This window comes from Leptonychotes weddellii, chromosome 16 (assembly GCF_054177405.1).
Source record: "Leptonychotes weddellii isolate Sample4059 chromosome 16, ASM5417740v2, whole genome shotgun sequence".
Taxonomy (NCBI): domain Eukaryota; kingdom Metazoa; phylum Chordata; class Mammalia; order Carnivora; family Phocidae; genus Leptonychotes; species Leptonychotes weddellii.
In genome coordinates this window covers 3,881,577-3,904,285 of record NC_138384.1, presented here as the reverse complement: position 1 = coordinate 3,904,285, position 22,709 = coordinate 3,881,577, and the positions used below count along the sequence as shown (strand labels likewise).

General features: G+C 42.6%; 1 protein-coding gene across 2 annotated transcripts in view; it reads left to right on the top strand.

The window, feature by feature from the left end:
• USP10 (ubiquitin specific peptidase 10) overlaps nt 1–22,709 on the top strand; it is a 75,774-nt gene that overhangs the window by 21,475 nt on the left and 31,590 nt on the right. Inside the window, exons 2-4 of one of the 2 annotated variants that reach the window (XM_081806304.1) lie at nt 13,919–13,987; nt 14,645–14,725; nt 20,906–20,966. In XM_081806304.1, the coding sequence (XP_081662430.1) occupies nt 14,687–14,725; nt 20,906–20,966 (100 nt within the window). In that variant the 5' untranslated portion in view covers nt 13,919–13,987; nt 14,645–14,686. The remainder of the gene's footprint in view (nt 1–13,918; nt 13,988–14,644; nt 14,726–20,905; nt 20,967–22,709) is intronic. The other variant, XM_081806303.1, reaches the window with a different exon arrangement.

The following is a 22,709-nucleotide window of genomic DNA, read 5'->3' as shown; positions in this document are numbered from 1 at the left end:
GTAAAGTAAACTATTTCTGCATAGTTGCAATCTTCATTTTCAGCAGATCATGAGGTGGAAGTAAAGCTGAAAAGGCAAGTGGACGGCTTCCTCAGTGGGCTCGGCTGGCCTTAGCTGTCAGCACCGTATTTGTGTTCTTTTATTTTCAGCATATTGTAATTTAGCAGCTTTTACTGCTTGGACCAACTCTTCTTCTAAGTAACTTTGGTCTTCATTAACAAACAAAGTGACTCATTTAGGGGAACATGGGGAAGTTTTGGGAGCCATAGAAAGGGTTGAAGGTATCTTCCTTCCTCTGGAGGTATGGGATACAGGGGTCTAAGTTTGGCAGCTCTAGATCTTGCAAGGTATTAAGAAACCATTGGCAATGGCCAGCAAATTGAAGAAAGTCATTATGTAGTAACACTGCTTTTTTCCAGATGTGTTTAAACTTGAAGCTCTGGTTTAGTGATGCACTTTCCTTTCTGGCAGGTGGCCTTTGGTAGCCCAGCTTCTGTTTCATATTTCATTAAGTGAAAAATCCTGTAGAACAGATGCACTTACAAGTTTCTTCCCATGTAGCACTCTGTTTAATGAAACACTTGAGGTTTGACTCAGTGTTATTGGCAGTAATTGTCTCTGTGTCGTGTGGGGTTTAAGTAGGTGGTTGGGGATCTAGGCACTTAGAAAAGCCGAGCCGGGCCAGAACAATCTGAGGTGTAGTGATTGGGGAACCACAGGAGTGGGCACCCTTACGGTGACAACGGGCAGCAAAATACAGGTATCATGCACAGTATCGTGGGTGCTGCTGAATGCTACCGGTAAGAGTCTTTGGACCGAGGAACGTGAAATCTTTAAAGAAAATCCCAGTGCATGGATGTTTACAGAGTATTTAAGATTACTCCTTATGTAAATGAAAGATTAATGCTGTGGTCTTTGGTCTTCAAGAGCTGCTTTGATAATAGAGCTGCCCCAACCACCTTATTTGTAGGTGTGCACTGATTGTGCATCGATTTTAAAAAATCAACCATTTTGAGGTATAATTTAATACAATAAGTATACGCAAAATTTTAAGGTTTCAGTTTGAGCTTTGATCAATACATGCCAAGGTAACTACTCCCACAATCAGTCTGTTGCCCCAAAAGTTCCCTCCTGCCCCTTTGCCATGAATCTCTACCCCTGTAACCAGGCAGATCCTGATCTGCTGTCATTCGAGGCTGTTCCCCTTTTCTAGAATTTTGTGGAGGTGGAATTATATGGCATGTACTCTTCTCTCTGACTTCTCTCACTCTGCATAACATTTTGAGATTCGTCCATACTGTAAGAATTCTCTCCCTTTCATTGTGGAGTAGTATTTCATCACATGGCTGTACCACAGTTTCTTTCTTCACCTCTTGATGCACATTTCTTGTTCTGGTGTTTGTTATGATTGAAGCTGTGGTCTGCATTCATGTGCAAGTCTTCAGTGGACGTAGGTTTTCAATTCTTGTGGGGAAACTTCCTGGAAGTGGAATTGTTGGGTCACGTGGTAAGTGTGTGTTTTATTTTATAGGAAGCTGCGAAGTTTCTCCAAAGTGTCTGTGTTGTTTGACTCCTGCACCAGCAATCGTGAAAATCCCCCTTCTTCTATATCCTCACCTGCACTTGGTATTGTCAGTCTTGTTAATTTTATTGTGCGTCAGTTCAAAAGGGAAGAATTTTTTTGTCCACGAGAACAAGATTCCACATTGATTACAGAAAAGTGAATCTGAGTGCAGATAGGTGGTTCTTAGTGAAATATGTTTTTTGTTTTTTTTAAGTTTTATTATTTATTTATTTATTTATTTTTTATTAAAGATTTTATTTGAGAGAGAGAATGAGAGACAGAGAGCATGAGAGGGAAGAGGGTCAGAGGGAGAGGCAGACCCCCCGCTGAGCAGGGAGCCCGATGCGGGACTCGATCCCGGGACTCCAGGATCATGACCTGAGCCGAAGGCAGTCGCTTAACCAACTGAGCCACCCAGGCGCCCGTGAAATATGTTTTTTAAAAAAAGTTTGAGCCAAAAAGAGAGGGGCAGTAAAGACTGGGAGAGTCTGGACACAGGGGACTTGTTGGTAGGCAAGGATAGTAGGGCTAGGGAATGAAACTGGATTTTTATTTTTTATTTAAAGATTTTTATTTATTTGACAGAGAGAGACACAGCGAGAGAGGGAACACAAGCAGGGTACAGAGGGAGAGGGAGAAGCAGGCCTCCCGTGGAGCAGGGAGCCCGATGTGGGGCTCGATCCCAGGACCCTGGGACCATGACCCAAGCTGAAGGCAGTCGCTTAACGGACTGAGCCACCCAGGCACCCCTGAAACTGGATTTTTAAAAGGTTGACCTGCCCTGATACTTTCTGATCACATATATGGTTTGTTTTACCCTTTTTTTCCCTTCTGGATTTAAAATGTGAAAGTTGATTTTTCTTTAGTTTGGGAGACCACATGGTAATTGTGAATGATTTTCCTCTGGGTCAGAATACATGGTCTTAATAAGTTTTCTGTAAGGCTTAATTCAGATTGTCTTGATTATGTTAAATGTTATATTTAAATATTAAAGATTATGTCTTGGTTATATTTAAAGATTATATTTAAAAGTGAAAATTGTTCTTCTGGCTGGAACATCTCTGATATTAAAAACAGGAGAACAAAAACCAGTCAGAGCAGTTCAGGTGATTAGATGGCACTGCCTTGTGGGAAGTTTCCTGATGTGGAGAATGGGGAGGCTGTTATTCCTTATCCCTAGAACTTAAATTTGCTGTAGGGTTTTCTCTCCATCTTCCTCTTCCTGAATTCACTTGTTCAGCAAGGCTTTTTTGAGCACCTACTATATGCCAAGTACTGCATTAACTGCTGGCGATACAAAGATGAATTTAACTGGGTTCCTGTTCTTCAAAAAAAAAAAAAAAAACACACAAACCTTTATGGGGACATAATATATCTGCAGTGAATTTCACCCTTTTAAAGTATATATGATGAATCTTAACAAATGCACACATTTGTGTAATTACCTCCACAGGTAAGATACCTGTCAACCCTTTCTCTGGCTCCCAGAACTTCCCCTTGTACTCCCTGTAGCCTGTCTTCTCATTCACCCTGGGCCCCAGCAAAGGTACAACTACTGCTAAAGGTTCTTGTTTATTGGTGTTCTGCCTGTTTCCCCTTATCTTCTCTTTTTTTTTTCCTTCCCTTCTTCCTGCCTCTCTTCCATACCTTCCTTCCTAGATTAGCACCTAGGTGATTGTAATGAAAATTAAAGTAGGTGGAATCTTAAGCTTCTGCCAGAGCTATCCTAGATAACATGGACTAAATTCACTCCCTAATAATTTATCAGGTCTTTTCCATGTGATAAAAACTCTAGAGAGCAAGTTACTGTATAATGTGGACTCTTTATCTTGCTATTTGTATTAGTTTAGAGCAAAGCAAGTTAAAATCTAACTGCCTTTATGTGAAGTAACGAACTCTAATGTAGACATAGGACTGGAAAGTTGGTAAAAAATGGATTTCTGTTAGATGCATCATGTTTTCTAATTTGGAAATGCATTTGGTGGGGACAACTTTTAGCTCAGAATCTCCATGAAAGCACTCAGAGAGTGTACAGCCAACCCATTACAGATCCCGCTTCGGAAGGTGAGAGGCGATCTTCTGATAGGACTTTAGTAGTCACATAAAATACACAAACCACATGAAACTGACACTGCATTGTGCTCTTTTGATGCTTGAAATGTACGAAGAGGGTACTGCCTGTAGGAGTGGCTTTGTAACACAGTCTGTCCATTCTGTCCCCTTCTCAGGACCCTTCTGCTCCAACCCGGTCCATTAAGGAACAAGCATTCCTCTGCCTCCCTCTTTGTCTGCTTTTGCCCCTTGTAACACGCACTGCAACTTGCAGTCCACTCGCGCTGTGACAAAACTGTTAATGTCGTGGTGTCCTGAACCCTGTGTCTGTTTTGTTCAGTTTCTTCTTATAACCTAGCACAGCTCAGTGCGGATAGTCGGAGCTCAGTACATATGGTTAAATCAATGAAATTCCTGCGGTGCATCGACTGCCCAAACAGTGTCATCTCCACGTATCCCCAAACCACCCACACCACTTTGTAGAGTTGAAAGTGTGCTGTGACCGACCACTCAGTAGATGTCAGTTAGCATCCATCAAGGAGGAGGCATGATCAGTAAAGTTTAGTAAAGGGGCACCTGGGTGGCTCAGTTGGTTAAGTGTCTGCCTTCAGGTCATGGTCCCGGGGTCCTGGGATCGAGCCCCACGTCGGGCTCCCTGCTTCTCTCTCTTCCTCTGCCCCTCTTCCCACTTGTGTGAGTGCTCTCTCTCTCAAATAAATAAAAAACTTTAAAAAAAGTTTAGTAAAGAAATTATACTTTTTATGCAAGCATTGACCTTTATTTTACTTTACTGAGATATAGTTCACATACCATTGAATTCACCCATTTTAATAAGAATACTTTTTAGTGGTTTTTAGCGTGTTCACAGAGTTGTGTAACCACCACCACAGTCAATTTTAGAACATTTCGTCACTCCAAAAAGAAACCCCATATCCATTAGCAGTGACTTCCCATTTCCCCTTTCCGTGAACCCCCGACAACCACAATTTACTTTCTGTCTCTAGAAATTTGCCTCTGCTAGACATTTCGTATGAATGGAACGCTACAACTTGTGGTCCTGTCACGTGTGACTTCTTTTAATCAGTGTAATGTTTTCAGGCTTCATCCATGAGGTAGCATGGATTCGCCTGAGGACATTTCCAGACCCCTGCTTCTTTGTCCTTGTTAGATCCAGGAAATACTTTTGGAGCCAGGAGATACTTGGGAGAGCTCTGGAGGCCACCTAGTCCAGCACACCCTCATGTTAGAGATGAAATTAAGACTTAACCTCTCCCTCGGAACAGTTTGTTAGTTGCATCTTCTCTCCCAAATTCAGCTTTCTTGGGTTGGGAAATGAGGAGAAGGAGACTTTGTGCCTCTCCGCCTCTTGTTGGCGGTGCCTGCTTCTGTCCTTCCATCCTGCGAGGCTTGACTTAGGCCTGGACGCCAGAGGTTGCCTGCCTGCTTGGGGAGGCTGAGGGACAGTGTGCATGCAGCCGCGCATTCACGGAGCACTGCCTTGTATCTTCATTTTTTCCCACAGACGCTGATCCCCTATTTCCACTAGTCCTTTTGAAGGCAGAGAACAAGCTTTGGTGGTGCCCTGCATATGTATTGGTGCTTTTAGAGGGGAGGTTTACAAAGTTGGACTGGAGGCACGGTGTGCTGTGCTCCTGCGCCCCCTAGCGCTGCGCTGGAGTGCATGCGCCCCGTTTCTCCCGTCTGCGCTGCCACAGATCTGTGCAGAGCTGGCCGTGCGGCGGGGAACCTTCCCTGCGTGGAGATGGCACCATGGCTTTTCCTATAGCACGAACGTGGTATTTCCACGTTTGCCCAGCCCCTTCCCTGGGGTTTACAAAGCCAGACCCTCTTAAGGGCCGTGGCCTCGTGTCTCCGGAAAACGAGATCCAGAGCAGCCACGTCCAGGGGCTGCGTTCCACAACGGTGTCTTGTCTCCGTCCTGTGTTGTGGGCTTGCCCCCTTTTCCTGAAGCACTTCTTAGATCTATTTTTATCATATCCTCTCTAGGATCAGAAAATAATCAAACATGCAAACATTGGGAGTTCTGAAAGCCTGAGCTGAAGGTAGTTGGAAGTGAGGGGAAGTCGGCTGTGTCCCTGGTGGTGGGCAAGAGCCTCTGCACCTCACTGGCTTGCGTCCCTAAGAGGGGTATGGAGAGGCTGAAAGCCCTTGGGGCATGCCCCCTGACCGCATGCCTTTCCTCTGGGCATCATGGCTGCTGGGAAGGGAGAATTCCATTTTGCTTTCTTGTTTCTCCTCGTGACTCCGTTATTCAGCCAACTCTGGTGGGGGTTGCTTAAAACCTAGAGGGAGTTTCCAGCTTTGCCTTAGACAGTATTTGCTACAACTATTAGAAGAGTGAAATTAAAAAGGACAATATAAACATTTTTGTAATGCAGTTGGACCGACAGAGGGACTTTAGGCACCTTCTTTTATCCTCACTGAAGTCGTGGACTGAGTGAGCATCTGTCTGTGCTGGGCCCTGCACTGGGCTTTGGAAATGCAAGAAAGAATGCACTTGTTCCTACTGTTTCTTCTCCCACGTAGACTCAGTTGTCCTGTTTTATCTTTCTGTGCTCTTATAGAACAAAACTAATTCATGAGGTCACTGGCATTTTCTTCCCCACTAAATTATAAATCCTGTGAAATCAGGCAGAATCATTTTTATCTTTTTAAACCCAGACTCCTATAGTATTTTTTCCCTAAAAAGACTTTAAAATACATTTATTAATAATCCTCCAGAGGAAGGAGAATGTCTCACACTCACATAAAGAGAGGGTAAGGGTTTTGCTCACAACTGAGTATTTTCTGCTTTGGCTTTTTAAAAAAATACATTTCTTCATTTCTTTTTCTTTTTATTTTTTAAAGATTTTATTTATTTATTTGACACACAGAGAGAGATCACAAGTAGGCAGACAGGCAGGCAGAGGGAGAGGGAGAAGCAGGCTCCCTGCTGAGCACAGAGCCTGATGTGGGGCTTGATGCCAGTACCCTGGGATCATGACCTGAGCCGAAGGCAGATGCTTAACCATCTGAACCACCCAGGCGTCCCAACATTTCTTCATTTCAAATTTACAGAATTTGCAAAAATAAAAATAGTATGAAGAACTCCCATTTACTCCTTTACCCAGATTGACCAGTTAAGATTTAACCCCCTTTGCATAATCATTGGTGTATGCTTGAGTTCTCTCTTCGCATACACACATATTCCCAAACTTTGCACACACACATGGACACATACTTTTTCCTCCACCCTCTAAGATTTGAGAGATTATGCACCATGATCTTTTACCCCCATACGCTTGAATGTATTTCCTAAGAATAGGAATATTCTCTTACATAACCACAGTAAGTCAGTTACCACTTTCGTAAATCTACACTGGTGCAGTACTTTTTATAACCTACTGTCCATATTCTAATTTTGTCAGTTGACCTAATAATCTCCTATATAGCATTTCCCTCCAGGATGGGATGCAGTCTGGGGTCAGGCACTGCGTTTACTTGTCGTGTCTCTTTAGCTTGTCATCCGGGATGTTTCTACAGTCTTTCATAACTGACTTTTTTGAAGAACATAATCCTGCCCCTCTCTGTTTGGTCACATTCTTCATTTTGCCAAACACCTAGAATAATTTGTGAGTGAAAATTAAGCAGGCTTTTGGAGAAGGAGGTGGTAGAACCTAAATGCGTAGTGGCAATTGGCTGTCCTGAACTTCTGTGACAGACGCTTCAGTGTCATAACACTGTGTGGCTTCAGCCTTTGGTCAGGCATATTTAGCTAAATACTTGTCAGTAAGATGCAGGGCAGCATATTCTATGTCCATGCACTGGGATTTGCTCTTGAATAAATATTTGGCCTTTGTCTTTGTAGTTTTTATCAGGATATTTAAAAAAAAAATTTTTTTTTTAAAGATTTTATTTATTTATTTGACAGAGACAGCGAGAGAGGGAACACAAGCAGGGGGAGTGGGAGAGGGAGAAGCAGGCTTCCTGCGGAGCAGGGAGCCTGATGCAGGGCTCGATCCCAGGACCCCGATGTGGGGCTCGATCCCAGGACCCCGGGATCATGACCTGAGCCGAAGGCAGACGCCTAACGACTGAGCCACCCAGGAGCCCCAGGATATTAAAAATATACATTTTTTTTCTCTCCCATTGAATTTATGTTTTTTTAATTTGAACTTTTATTTTATAAGCAACTCTCCTATTTGCCTTTCTGGAACAGTGTGGATAATAAATGCTTATTCGTGGTAATGCTTCCTGTAGTCAGTTTTGAATGATGTAGATGATTTTGTTAAGCACTGAAATGATGTCATAGCCTCAGAATTTTTATGGGATATTTTATTAAATCGTTCCAAGTGAACATTTGAATGGTTACCAAAGAGGCATTCGTTACCGTGCCTAGAAAGAAAGAATTGTCTGTTTTGTTGCATGCACTGCGAAGGGTGCGAATTGGCTTTCAGGAAGCTTTCCCTTGCCTGAGAGCCCAGGGGCTTGAGCTCTGCTGATCTGTGAGACTGAGCTCCGTCCTGCACTGTTCCTCCATTGCATTTGCCGTTCTGGTTAAGCATAAGCAGTATGTATGTACAGACACATAGGAAGAAGATCTGGGTCGTTTCTCTGCCATGAACATAAGGGGAATGCTCATTCTGTAGGAAGCAAATCCTAACCGAGCTCCCCGGGGAGGTGAGCACCTTGCACAAGCCCCCCGCCGTCCTTTGGCGCCGACTTCCCAGCAGTCCCCTCCGTCATCTTGGTCACACAGCTGAAACGACCAGTGATACTGTGGAGGTGTAGCCGCTCACCTTCAAAGACTCATGCATTTGAAGGGTTGAAAATCGGCCTGATTGTGGCTGGAGGATGTGATTCACGGGTCCTTTGACGGCCTTGTTTATTGACGCGTGTGCGAGCCGGCGTTCAGGAGATCCCATTGCGGTAACCGCAGCCCCAGCTAGCCATTTGTTGAGTGCTAAGTGATATTTTAGCGTTGCATAGTTGATAGTTAGCAGTTGCTTACGACGGCTTTTTTAGATTAAATGTTTTCATCAAGTCCTAATCTGTTGTCAGTGAGGTCTTGAAACGAACACAGGCCCAAATTTAGGTGCCGGCTTGTAATTTCTCTGCAAAATGGGTATCTTTGAATAGTTGTAGAGTGATTTCTGAAGTAATTTTTTGAATAGATAAGTTATTTATATGGTTCAGAAGTAAGAATTCTGACGAGAGACACTAGGAATCTGGTGTGGTTGCACTGCCTCCACTTGGCTTTCCCTCGGGCTCCGGCTTTTCTTCCCTTTTAGTAGCCAGAGTGTTCTCTTTGGAGATTTTCTCCCCACCTGTACAGCAAGCTCTTCCACATTTTTCTCTGGTTAGATTTGTGATCAGATTGAGGGTATGCATCTGGTAGAGAAATGATTGGCATTAAGTTGTAATAAAAACACATTTAGGGGGCGTCTGGGTGGCTCCGTTGGTTGAGCATCTGACTCGATTTCAGCTCAGGTCATGATCTCAGGGTCCTAGGATCGAGCCCTGCGATGGGCTTCTTGCTCAGTGGGGTGTCTGCTTGAGGATTCTCTCTTCCCCTCCTCCTGCACTCTATATAAAATACATCTTTTTTTTTTTTAAGATTTTTTTTTATTTATTTGAGACAGAGAGAATGAGAGAGACAGAGAGCACATGAGAGGGGGGAGGGTCAGAGGGAGAAGCAGGCTCTCTGCCGAGCAAGGAGCCCGATGCGGGACTCGATCCTGGGACTCCAGGATCATGACCTGAGCCCAAGGCAGTCGCTTAAACAACTGAGCCACCCAGGCGCCCCTATATAAAATACATCTTAAAAAAATAAAAACACATTTAAAATCTATGGGGAAGTTTTCTTTCTTTTTTTTTTTTTTAAGATTTTATTTATCCATTTGTCAGAGCACACGCACGAGCAGGGGGTGTGACAGGCAGAGGGAGAAGCAGGCTTCCCTGCTGAGCAAGGAGCCTGACTCAGAACTCACGATCCCAGGACCTTGGGATCATGACCTGAGCCTAAGGCAGATGCTTAACCGACTGAGCCACACGGGCGGCCTGAAAATTATTCAAATAATACTTTATTTAAAAAAAATTTTTTTTAAAGATTGTATTTATTTACTCGAGAGAACGAAAGAGAGATAGAGAGCAAGCAGAGAGAGAGAGAGGGAGAAGCAGACTCCCCACAGAGCAGGGAGCCCGATGCAGGGACTCTGTGCTAGGACTCTGAGGCCATGACCCCAGCCGAAGGCAGATGCTTAACCCTCTGAGCCACCCAGGTGCCGGCACCCTCAAATAATACTTTAAAAATAAAGAAAGCCACTGGGTGGCTCAGTTGGTTGAGCATCTAACTCTTGATTTCAGCTTAGGTCATGATCTTGGGGTCATGAGATCGAGCCCTGTATTGGGCTCTGCAGTAGGCATGGAGCCTGCTTGGGATTCTCTCTCTCTCTCTCTTAAAATAAATAAATAATGAATAAAGCAGTAAAAACAGTAAGACTGAAAGTAACAGAACGTTTTTCCTTGGAACCTTTCTGAGCATTGCTGTGGTTGGCGGTGAGGTTGCTCCCAGCCACCTGGTGCGGGGACGTGGCTCTCACAGGTCATACTGGGAGTTGCACGTCCTCTTTATTGACACAGTATTATTAAATAGTCCAGAATTTTAGTTCTCTTACTGCGCTACCCATGTTTCTATTTTTAAGACTTTAGATTGTATGTGAACCGAAATAAGAATGTGTACTTAGAAGTGTCATTTAATTGAGCATTTTGTTTTTATTTTCAGACCCAGGAAGAAAATATGCCTCAAGAAAATAACCTAATGATACTGTCGAACCTTCCAGTTCTCATCCTTATATGTCTTCTCCACATTCTGAAATAAAATAGGGGTCCTTCTTTGTAAGAGAAGATAAAATGGATGTTTTTACTATTTATATTAAGTTAAGCACCAGGAATCCAGTTTCATGACTCTTACTATCTGCATTGGACTTCACAGCTGCAGTATCAGCAGTTTCTTGGGTCCTGCTTCTTTGTTTACAACTCTTGTATCTCTTGAATTCATTTTCTGGAATTCTTAAGCACCCATCCCCCAACAGAAAGGTGTGTGGATGTCAGAGAATTATTTCTCTTTTGTATTTGAGTAATAATCTTAACTGTAGAATAGAATTCTATGAAAACAAACAAAATGCTTAAGAATTATACAGACGTAATACCTTTTTCTTGGAAATTTAAAAACATTGCTTCATTGCTTTATAGTTTTGTTGATTCTGCTGTTAAGACCTGCTGAGTTTTTAAATTTAGTAATTTAAATTGAATAACTTTCTGATGTGCACGAACACTTCCTTGTTCTCTGATAACACTCTCCCCCACCCTTTTTTAAATAAGTAGGCTCTATGCCCAACATACCTCAAACTCACAACCCTGAGATCAGGAGTAGCATGCTCTTCCGACTGAGCCAGCCAGGTGTCCCTCCTAGCTCCTTTGTCATGGCCATCTGGGTTTATTTCATCGGCCAGAATCTCTGGAAGGATACAAATTAGAATTTCTTTGCTTTCTCTTCTTTTTCCTGTCTTTGCTGCATTGACTCAATTTTAAGAGTAATTCTATTCATTCATTGTCCTCCCATGTCCATTCCTGTATGGGGACTGAAATCTTGAGTGTTTTAGCGGGTTGTGTGTTTCCTTGGCAATTAAGATGGTTACTGTTTTTCCAACAGGCTTCCCCTGTGAATATTTCATCACCCCGAAAAGTTTTCTTGTGCCTCTTTGTGATCAGCCCTTCCCCAGCCTTTGACAGCCACTGATCTGTTTTCTGTCCTTAGGGTTTTGCTATAGAATGTTATATAAATGTAACTATACCACATGTAGCTTTTTATAGTCGGACTTCTTTCCCTTAGCATGACGCTTTTGAGAGCCGTTGAGTAGCATTTCTTTTTATAGATGTACCACATTCACCTCTTGATGGACATTTGGGTTGTTTTTAGTGATTATGAATAGAGCTGCTGTAAACATCAGCATACAGGTTTTTTCATGGACATAGGTCTTTCTTTCTCTTGGGTGAGTGAGTGGGTGTGGGATAACTTGGTAGTAAACTGCCAAACTCTTTCCCAGAGTGGCTGTACCGTTCTGCATCTTTGTCAGCCATGCAGAAAGTTTCCGTCCTTATCCTCGTCAGCATTTGGTATTTTTGGGAATATTTTCTCCCAGTTTATGGCTTGTCTTTTCCTTTCCTGCTAAGTGAATTTTGAAGTGTATGTAGACTTTGAGATCTCTGCAGCAGGGCTGTAAAGGAAGGCGGGTCAGCCATGTCGTTTCTTCACCCCACCCTTCCTTCCGCTTCCCTTTCACTGAAGGATACCGTCCCTTCCGTAGCTTGCTATTACACTGACCACACTTAATACAGGCTTTGTTCCCTGGTGTTGGAAATGATAAGAGGGTCTGAGTTCACAGTGAAAGTATTGCAGACGAGGATTTCTAAATTGCTTTGGGACTCTGCTTATTTTCACCGTTACTATCGATGGACAGTTTCCTTGTGGATTTTTACGAGTATGTATGAGTATTATGTGATGGTGTTCCTGTTTTTAATACATATTTGCAGTGTTGCTAGCTATTGCCAAAGAGCCCTCCAGCAGTATTTTCCCTTGAAATATTCGTGTGTTGGGGCACCTGGGCAGCTGAGTCATTGAGTGTCTGACTCTTGGTTTAGGCTCAGGTTATGATCTCAGGGTCCAGAGATCGAACCCCCGTAGGGCTCTGTGTTCATCGGGGAGTCTGCTTGAGATTCTCTACCCTCCCCTTCTGCTCCTCCCCCTGCTCACTTGCACACTCTCTATAAAATTAATAAGTAAATAAAAAAAACTTAGAAGAAATATCAGTGAATTTTTTTTTTAAAGATTTATTTGAGAGAGAGAGAGAGTGTGCACACAGAGGGGGAGAGGGAGAATCCCAAGCGACTCCCCGCTGAGCTGGGAGCCCAACCTGGGGCTCGATCCTAGGACCCTGAGATCATAACCTGAGCTGAAATCAGGAGTCGGCCACATAACTGACTGTACCACCCAAGCAGTCCCTGGTGCAATCTTACTACTTACTTAGGCTGTGAGAGTTGGCATTTATTCACATTTACGATAATAATAGGCATTATCCAAATATGTAATATGTAGTTACTGGTTATTTTTATTTATTTATTTTTTTTTTAAAGATTTTATTTATTTATTTGCGAGAGAGAATGAGAGACAGAGAGCACGAGAGGGAGGAGGGTCAGAGGGAGAAGCAGACTCCCCGCTGAGCAGGGAGCCCGATACGGGACTCGATCCCGGGTCTCCAGGATCATGACCTGAGCCGAAGGCAGTCGCTTAACCGACTGAGCCACCCAGGCGCCCCGTTACTGGTTATTTTTGAATCACATGCTTGTACATTTCCCTGCAGGTTGCTCAGCCCCATTTGAGCAGAGGAGCCACAACTCTGCTTTCCATTTTTATCCCCAGTACTGATCATTGTGCATGGCATTAGTAGGCTCTAAATAATTATTGATTAGATGAATGAATAATTTAGTGAGCGGTTCTCTGCTGTAGAAATCTAGTCATACTGATTCTTGTCAATGACTTAGTTTTTAAAGCTCCAGGGAGAATATGAACTGCTAGGCACTTGCCAAACTTGCTTCCATGCAGTTGAACCAGTTGTTTTTCCAGAAAGTCAATATTCAGAATTCTGGGAAGTGAGGGTTTACAACTAGACTTTGTCTGTTCAATAATATGTTTATCTATACATCATGTTTAAATGAAATTTCAGGATAAAAAGGTACATACATATCTTAAAGGTACATACATAACATATCTTAAAGATTGTTCATCAGGATCATTAACATTTTTCTCTTTTTGGATTACTCTATCTTCCCATGTGCAGCACGTTTTCTGCTTTCCAGTAGTGCGTGGGGCCGAGAGCACTGAAATGGAGGTAGTGAATGAGTCAGCGGAACGGGAAATGGGACACCTCGTGGTGTCTGTGAGCCAGAAAGTTCTTCAGGCAGGACTCTGCTTACACATTTGGTGTACACAGTTGGCCTGTTTCAAAATAAGCTTTATCGATTTCAGTGTTCTCTGACAATTTATGGAAAAGGCTAAGTAGTATTTTCTTGTTTGTAATTGGAAATCTCCATTTTGCAGACCCTTGATTTGTTTAATTAAGAAAGGGTCGTGGGGCTTCTGGCCTACACATTTCATAGGATTGGCATAATATGTGGCATTTTCCCTGTAAGTATATAAATTGTATATTTTATGTGATCAGTGACTTTTTTTTTCTATTCCAGTATATTTTTGGAGATTTTAGCCCTGATGAATTCAATCAGTTCTTTGTGACTCCTCGCTCTTCAGTTGAGGTAAGACAGAACATTTTATTGAGTATATGTGTAGATATAATTAATGGCTATATTTTAGTTTTGATTTTTTTAATTTATGCTTTTTTGATAAATCCAATGTACAGAAAAGTACAGAGACTAACAGGAGAAATGCCCAAAGCCACCAACCAGATTTGACTGATGTTAACATTTTGCTGTATTTGTAAATAGCAAAACATCACAGATACAGTTGAAGCCTCCATTGTACCCCTCTTCCATCTCATTCCTCTGCCTCCGCAGAAGTAACAACTCTGCTGAATTGGTATTGTTTACTGACTATGGTTTTCACCTTTTACTACATACATGGTTATCAGCAGATAGTAACATCATGTTTTATGTGGTTTAAATGATAAATGGTTTCATACTGAAGTTGACTCTTGAACAACGCAGGGGTTAGGAGCGCCAGCCCCAGTTCATTTGAAAATCTGTGTATAATTTTTGATTCCCCCAAAACTTAATTACTAATAGCCTAATGATGACCAGAAGCCTTACTGATAATATGAACAGTTGATTAGCACATTTTGTGTGTTATAAGTATTACGTAGTTATTCTTAGAATAAAGTAAGCTAGAGAAAAGAAAATGTTAGGAAAATAATAAGGAAGAGAAGATACATTTATAGTACTGTACTGTATTTATAGAAATAAATCTGCCTGTGAAGTGGACCTGCACAGTTGAAACCCATGTTGTTCAAGGGTCAACTGTATATTCATCATTTTGAGGTTTATTTCATACTAACATATTCTTTACATTTGTCTATGCTCTTATGTTTTGTTTTTTGTTCTTCAATTTTAATTGCTAAGTACTGCTGATAGAACAGCTATCAACAGCTGTCACAGCTCATTTGGCTTTTTTCCTCTCGAGGACCATTTAGGTCTTTAGTTCGTACACTGTTAAAAAATGTTGCAGTAAACTTATTTTACATGCCTCTATGGGTTTCTCCAGGATATGGCCCTAGGAATGGAACTGGTCAGCCTGCAAGGAGTAAGCATCTGTAGTTTTACTGGAGACTGCTGATCTGCTTTCGAAGCGGGTTAGCAGTCTGCATCTCCATGAGCGGTGCAGGAGTGTTCTCATCATCTCATTTGAAGAAAAAATTGTTGCTTATTCTCAGTATAGGCTTACTTAAAATTTTTGTTAGTCTGATGGGTATGAATGGATTCTCATTGTTTTAATTTACAATTCCCAGGTGACAGACTTGAGAACTGTTTCATTGCATGTGCCTGTTGACGATACAGATTTCCACTTCAGTGAATTAACCCTATCTCCCCATCCACATTTTTTTATTAAGTGGCTTATCTTTTTCTTACTGCTTATATGATTAATAATCTTTGGTTTTGCATGTTACAGGTATCTTTTTCTAGCATGAGGGCTTTTAAACTTCATATATGATGCACTTTTATTTCTTTCGCTGCATAAGGGAAGTACGTTTTTAACTTCAATGCCAAATGTATTGGCTTTTTTCCTCATGGTTTGTAAATGTCTTTAAGGAATATTTCCTTTCTCTGAGGTAATAAAGACACTGGTTTTCTTCTAAAAGCTTTAAGGTTTTGTTTTCACTGTAGTGGGTTTGCAGTTGGAACGGACTCTGCTGTGTCTGTGGGGTGGGGCTCTGACTTGGGTTCTCTCAGGGCAGGAGTGAGTGGTCCCAGTGTGCTGCTGAGTGCTGGGCCATTAGTCGCAGTGCCCTGTGGCTGTGGCCCCCTGCTTTATCTATCGTTAGCACTTGTTTTAATGGCTGCAACTCTATAATCCATCTTCTGGGAGGGCACATACCCTCTTATACTTATTCAGAAGTATTTTGATTCTCCTTCATCCTCAACTCTTCCTTGGGAATTTATGAGCAGCATGTCATGTTTCATGAAAAATCCTATTGAAATTTCAGTTGGAATTGTGTTAAAAGTATGGGTTAATTTATAGGAGAATTAGAATCTCTATGCTAGTTTTCCTAAACATGATTTTGGTGTATTTTTCCATTCAGGTCTTCTTTTATGTCCACTCTCTATGTGAGTAATGGTATCCGTTTTAGTTTAATAAAAGCTTACCTGGAAGATTTGTTTATATTCGTATTGTAAATGTGAAAACAGTTGAAATTGCATTGAAGAGGAGAAAGGGCGGGGGGGCGGGGGGAGTAGGTGCGAATCAAGTAAAACTGTACTTAACTTTAATGAGACCTAACCAGCCACTTAGATCCCTAATGTCCACGGTAGCTTTGCACGCATGTGAAGTGTTTTTGCACGGAGTTCTTTTATTTCTCAGGAGAGGCTGACTCCTTAGATTTGGAGCCACAGGGCCAGCGTTGCATGTGGCCTTGGCCGGTCCTTCCTGCTTTACCTTGGCTTCTGGAACTCTAAACTCTTTCTGGAGCTGTGGAGGAAGGATTAAATGACAGTGTGTTGAAAGCGTTACTTCAGCTGCACAGACGAGAGAGAGATTTATTGGTTTCTCCTCTTTCATTTTAGGAAAAGGGAGGAAATCAAAGAAGACAAAGCTTGTATCAGGTTTTATTTTAAAAAACGAGTAAATTGAGTTCCATGCCATCTCTGTCTGTTCTGCGTTCATTGATGGTAACAGTTAGGATTTTAAGGAATATAAAGATATGAGCCAGGAAACCGTGAAGCTAAATTGTGTGATGTATTTCCTAAGGCAATAAAATGTTATCTGTGCATTTTAGATTCTGTAGAATAAGGCTTGAAGTTTAGTGTTTCCTGACCAAAAACAAAAAAACAAAAAAAAACAAACCAAAAAACAACAATAGTTAATTAGGCAAAGCATAACCAGATCCCGTATTTCCCAAGCATTAGTGTTAACTGAAGTTCTACTCTATATACTCTTCTAATGGTTTGAATTTTAAATCATTTCTGTCTTCGAATCATGGTAAGATACAGAGGCACCTGCCAGGAAGAGGATAGACTGTGCTCTTTGCAGTTATGGTTTTAAAAAATGATAAAGCCCAACTTATGTGTTTTACAAAAACTTTTCTCAACTGTGTGCATTTGTGTGGGTTTGTAAGTGCTTGTTTGAAAGTAAGTGTCAGAATAAAACCTTGAGTTTTCCTGTGATGTGAAAGTGGAAAAGGTACCATATTTAAGTCTGAAGAAGCTGGGCTCCTTTCTCACTCTGCTACGTAAGCAGGCTGGGCAGTCTTGGGCAGTTCCTCCATCGCATTGTGCTTTCTTAAATGAGAACATGGAGAATGTTTACTTAACCTCACAGAAATGTTGGGAAATCGTTAGGGTATGGTGGAATACCTAGTGGGTAACAAATGTAGCAGATACGGGTGTTGGTGGTAAAGTTATGTCAAACTTTTTATTGCAGAAATAATGGCTCTGTCTTATCAGAGTGAATTATAGCCAGAAATTTAAGTCTTGCTTATTTTTGGGGTCTTCTGTATTTTTGCTTTTGAGAATGCATTGTTGTCTATCAAAAACACATATGGTCGGTCCAGTAACCTGCAAAAGGGAAATGCAGGCAAATTAACGTGACTGGGCCAAGCTGCTTTCTCAGTATTGTAATTATTATAATTTAGGAGTCTGGAGCATCTAATAATGTAATCACATGGGACACAGACTGTTTCATGGGGTGATGTGTGGCTGGATCAGTGGGTGTGGGCGTGATGTTCTCTGCCCCAAACTGCAACATGTGGCTGGGCCTTTTATCTTGCACTGAAAATGACTGCAGCCCCGACCAGCGCTCCCCTGCCCTGTGCCCCTGGCAGGAACCAGAACCCCTCCCTGGTGTCCATATACTTCTTTGGCTGCTAGGAACTTGATACAACATTTTTTCTCTACTTGGGGCCCAGAACTGATAAAACAAAGTTTGAGAAACAGCAGGTGTTAAAATGTAAAAACATTCTTTCAGCTAAAGCACTGATCCTCTCAGCTGAGTTTTGGACTCTGTTTTAGTTTGCCTGTTTGAAAGCTTGCCACAGGCCGGATAGGTCAGCAGTTTGACAGAATCAGAAGAAACAGCCTCAGCTGATTTCTGTGTGTGATCCTAAATATTAGTATAAATTTGAAGGTAACATATCTTTTCTAAAGCTGTGCTCTAGTTTATAAGCCATTGTGATTTAAAGGTGAATTTCTCCAAATGGAAAAAATAGTTTATTGAATAAGCATGTTTTGAACCCCAGTCATAATCATGTCATTAGTGTTCAGAAATAAAGAATGCTCATTGTTCTTGAGACTTCCAGAACTCAACATTTGAGACAACACATGCACGCTTTAATGTGTTACTGAACGCACAGGCCCAGGATAGCATGGTTCAGCTGCAGGTGCGCTGTTATTCTTGGTGGTTTGGTGTCTTCGTGGGATTTCTTTTCTTTCTTTTTTTTTAAGGATTTTATTTATTTATTTGACAGAGAGAGAGGAGAGAGGGAACATAAGCAGGGGGAGTGGGAGAGGGAGAAGCAGGCTTCCCGCTGAGCAGGGAGCCCGATGCGGGGCTCGATCCCAGGACCCTGGGATCATGACCTGAGCCGAAGGCAGATGCTTAATGACTGAGCCACCCAGGCGCCCCTCTTCGTGGGATTTCAGAGGAGAGATTTAAGGTTCATGAGGGTCTTTTAGACAGTAGAACAAATAGTGGCGGTGCCAAAAAGACTTTAAAACGTTTCATTTTATTTTATGAAATATAATTGACATAAAAAATCCTGTTAAGTTTAAGGTGTACGCCGTACTGATTTGATACGTTTCTTTTGCAAGATTGCTGTTGTAGCATTAGCTGCCATTTCTTTTAGTGGTGGGAACAATTAAAGTCTGGCTTCTTAGCATGCTTAAAGTTTATAATAAGGTGTGCTGTCTGTAATCCCCGTACTGTGTATTAGAGCCCCGGGACGTGTTTATCTGCTGGTTGCAAGTGACCCCTGACCCCGCGGCCCCCCCGCCCCCTTCCTGAGCCTTTGCTGGTGCCATGCACTCTTCGTTTTTTTGATTTGAGTTTTTGTGTTTTGTTTTTTGTTAGATTCCAAAGATAGGGATATCGTACAGTATTTGTTTAAAATATTACCTTCATAATCAAAGGGCCTGAGTACTGACTTCACAAGATGGTAGCACTGTTTTTAGACCAAGTTGATTTGACTTTGTATCTAATATAACTAGATTTCAGTTTTTTACATTGCTCACCTTGAAATCATGTGTGAGATTTTCTTTTTTGCTTTGATTTTATAATTTAATGTTCTTTTAAGTAGCCATATAGTTAAGGAGGGAACTTTGAGCAATTCTTACAATTTCATCCTGCTGTCTGTAATAAATACACATTTACCACAGACTAGGGGGTATCTCATAAGTGACAGAGGTTTGTTGAATTAAAGGTGCCATGTGCCTATAGAGTAAAAAAGATACACACACACCCTTTTGTACCTGAACTCATCATAGCACTAATTCCCACGGTTACCTTCTTACCAGCTTAGTAACTCTGAATAAGTGTTGTACACACGAACAGAAAATGCAGTGTTGCCGTGGGGTCTGCTGGGGTGGGCAGTCTGTTTTCAGGTCTGTCTCTACCACTTAACCACATTTTGTGTAACTACAGCATGATTAGAAAAGCACTTTTAGTGCCTCACAGTTTATAGATTTCCATCACCAGGGGGCACCCTGATGTCACTGATAGAAAAAGAAAAGGTATTCTGTATCTGGGAGTTTGCTAAACTTCTTTTGTGACTGCAGGGGGACATGAACCTGATTGGTTCTCAGATGCACCTTTTTTGCTCCATGTGTCTGTGCCAGCGGTAAATGCTGGAGCACCGTGTGCATGCGTTTGACTGATCTTTGTGCTGCAGGTGCAAGGCCAGGTGTAGCCCTTGGCCAGCACTCAGAATGGCTTCTTTTGTGTCAGCGTGATGGTCACTGGGCGCCCCCCAGTGGACAAACGTGCAGCTCTCAGGTCCTGCAAGCCTTCAGTTCGTTTTGAACTGCCCTTTGTTTCCTTAGGTTCTTACTTGTCATGCATTCTGTGGGGGAGAGAACTTCCTTACTGTGATCATTGAATCAACTTGCTAAGAGTTAATTGGAGCAATCAGCTGAGGAGGCCCCTTGCGCAGCAGTTCTCAGGCAGTGGCCGGCCTGAGAATTGCCGGGGCCCTTGACCGTTGCACACTGCGGGGCCCATTTGGGAACCCCGGGTGTTGCAGGGGCACACTTGGAGAAGTGCTGTTAAGATGTCATTGCTTTGTTCTTTTGTTCTCTCTTTTAAGTCCGCTTACCTTATCCCTTCCATCCTGAACTTTCTCATCCCCAGTGTGTCCGTTTGAAACATTTCCAGTTCTTAAATATTACGGGATGGCTAGGAAGAAGAAAAATTTGGGATATTCATAATACCTTCCTGGTTTTTACAAAGAGGTCAGATACTTGCCATTTTGCTTTCTCTCTTCCAAACAAGGAATGTGATTTCAGCCATTAATGCATGTACATAAGGCACTGTGGTAAAAAGGGAGCTGTGGTTCCCAGACTCCTCTGTGGGCTCTCCACTCTTCCCGGGGGCCTGGTCCTTGCCTGCCCTGCTGTGTGGGCATTCAGTGCTGTGAGGGTGACATGCACACGATCACTAAGACTCACCTCTGTTAGTGGTGCAGAGCAGTGGCTGTGGTCTCTGTGGGCAGTCTCTCAAGTCCTACGAAACTAAGGGTTTATCGTGGCATTTTATTGTAGTTGACTTACATGTCCATTGGAATCTTTTTTATTTTTATTTTTTGCCTCATTTTTGGATCTTAATGACAGTATTTAAAACAATTCCTATGGTATTTTTATCTTAAATGAAGGTGATTTAATTTTACTGTCTCAATGTATGTTATTTTGTTTAAAAAATGTCATGAGAAAAGTTGGATAAAGAGTTTTAATGAAAAAGAATGGGTTGGGTTTTAACATTTTGTTGAATTAAAATTTGTTTCCCACTTCCCTGTGCAGCTCCCTCCATACAGTGGAGCAGTTCTCTGCGGCACACAAGCTACAGGCGAACTACCTGATGGTAAGCTGCTTCTCTCCTCCATCTCCCTGACGTGCTGTTGGGCCATGTGTGCGGGCGGGGGCGGGGGGGGCGGGGGGTGCTCTTTGGAAATCATGTTTTCCTGCTGGTTCATACCTGTCGAATAAACACTCTTCTTACTGCTTGAGGTTTTTGCTATAATACTATAGCATGTTTAATCTCTGAACCATTTTGATTAATGAAGTATATTCTGTGCTTTGGAGTGTCAGATGTTCAAGGTTTAGTTAAGGAAATAGTTGTTTGATCCTGTTTTTTCTTGACCATTCTCAGTGGCACCCGTGTGTCTTTTGTAGCCAGTGCTTTTTGTAAAAGTTCTCCAGTGGCCTTTCTTCTGGTTGTCGAGGCTCCTGGGCCCAGAGCTGGTGATTCTCTGAGAATGTGTTCTTTGCACGGCTCAGTGATAGCTCAGATCTGTTCTGCAGTTTACATTTATGTCGTAGTCTGTCACTTAATGCTCTCGGGAAGTCAGAGGACCTTTTCACTTCCCAGTCTGTTACTTTTGGTCTTTGTCACAGACATAGAGCTCATTACTGGGGACGGTGCTTACTGAGATGCAGTGATTTTGCATGGTTGAGTAATGGCGGGTTGTTTGGTTACTGCAGGTTGCCGGGGCGCAGGTCCGATCTCTGTGGCCCAATGTACGGTTTGGATCATTAAAGTCCCTTGCTGGCCTTGGAGAAGCAGATGCTAACCCTTTGCTTTGAGAGCCAGGGGCCTGGTTCCCTGTTTCATTAGCATGGTCAGACCTGTGATCGGGGTTTTCTTTATAATTTAAACATAAACCTTGAAGAACGTGTCCAGACTTCTTACGTACAGTATAATTAGAGAGCTGATAGTATCTAACATTCTTAGCAGTTTGTGGGAAACCATGATCTGGGAGCCTGAGGGAAAGAGCAGTTCTAGGGGCACCTGGGTGGCTTGGTCAGTTAAGCATCTGCTTTCGGCTCAGGTCATGATCCCAGGGTCCTGGGATCGAGTCCCACATCGGGCTCCCTGATCAGTGGGGAAGCCTACTTCTCCCTCTCCCTTTGCCTGCCGCTCCCCCTGCTTGTGTGCTCGCACTCTCTCTCTCTGTCAAATAGATAATCTTTAAAAAAAAAAAAAAAAAGAAAAGAAAAAGAGCAGTTCTAATGGTGGTTCAGGACAAGAGTGAAATGGAGTGAGCTGGAGGGGTCCAGACGCCCTGCCTGGCTGCCCAGCCTTCAGAGCAGCTGGGTTCTGAGTCTGTCGGATTTCTCTCTCTCAAGTACTTGGCACATAGTAAGCATGCTACGGATGTCTGCTCAGTGCTTTAAAATGTTTTGTTCTTTCCCCTTTCGTGTTATTCCTTTCTTTCTTGTTCAGTTCATGGTCTCACCATCCTCCCCGGGGCCCGGGCTGCAGATTGGATGCTCTTCCAGCTCCTCTCCTTCCCTTCCTCACACCGCACCACTCCTTCTAGGCTGTCCTGTCTGCTTAGTTCCTGCTTTGTGGCTCCTTTTCTCCATTGTCTCTCCTCTCAAGTCCATCTTTTAATCTGCCAAAACACAGCTGGGATCTTGCCACCTGCTCACGCTGGTAGTGACAGGCCAGCTTAAAGGCCCATTTCTCTGGGGCCTTTTCTGTTCTCTTGTGCTTCTATGACGTTTCTTTCTTTTACAGTGCCTGTCCCACTGTCCAGTACTGAATCTGCCTCCCTCTTTGGACAGAGTTCGGCTGTGGGTGGCAGGGATCATAGTCCTCCAT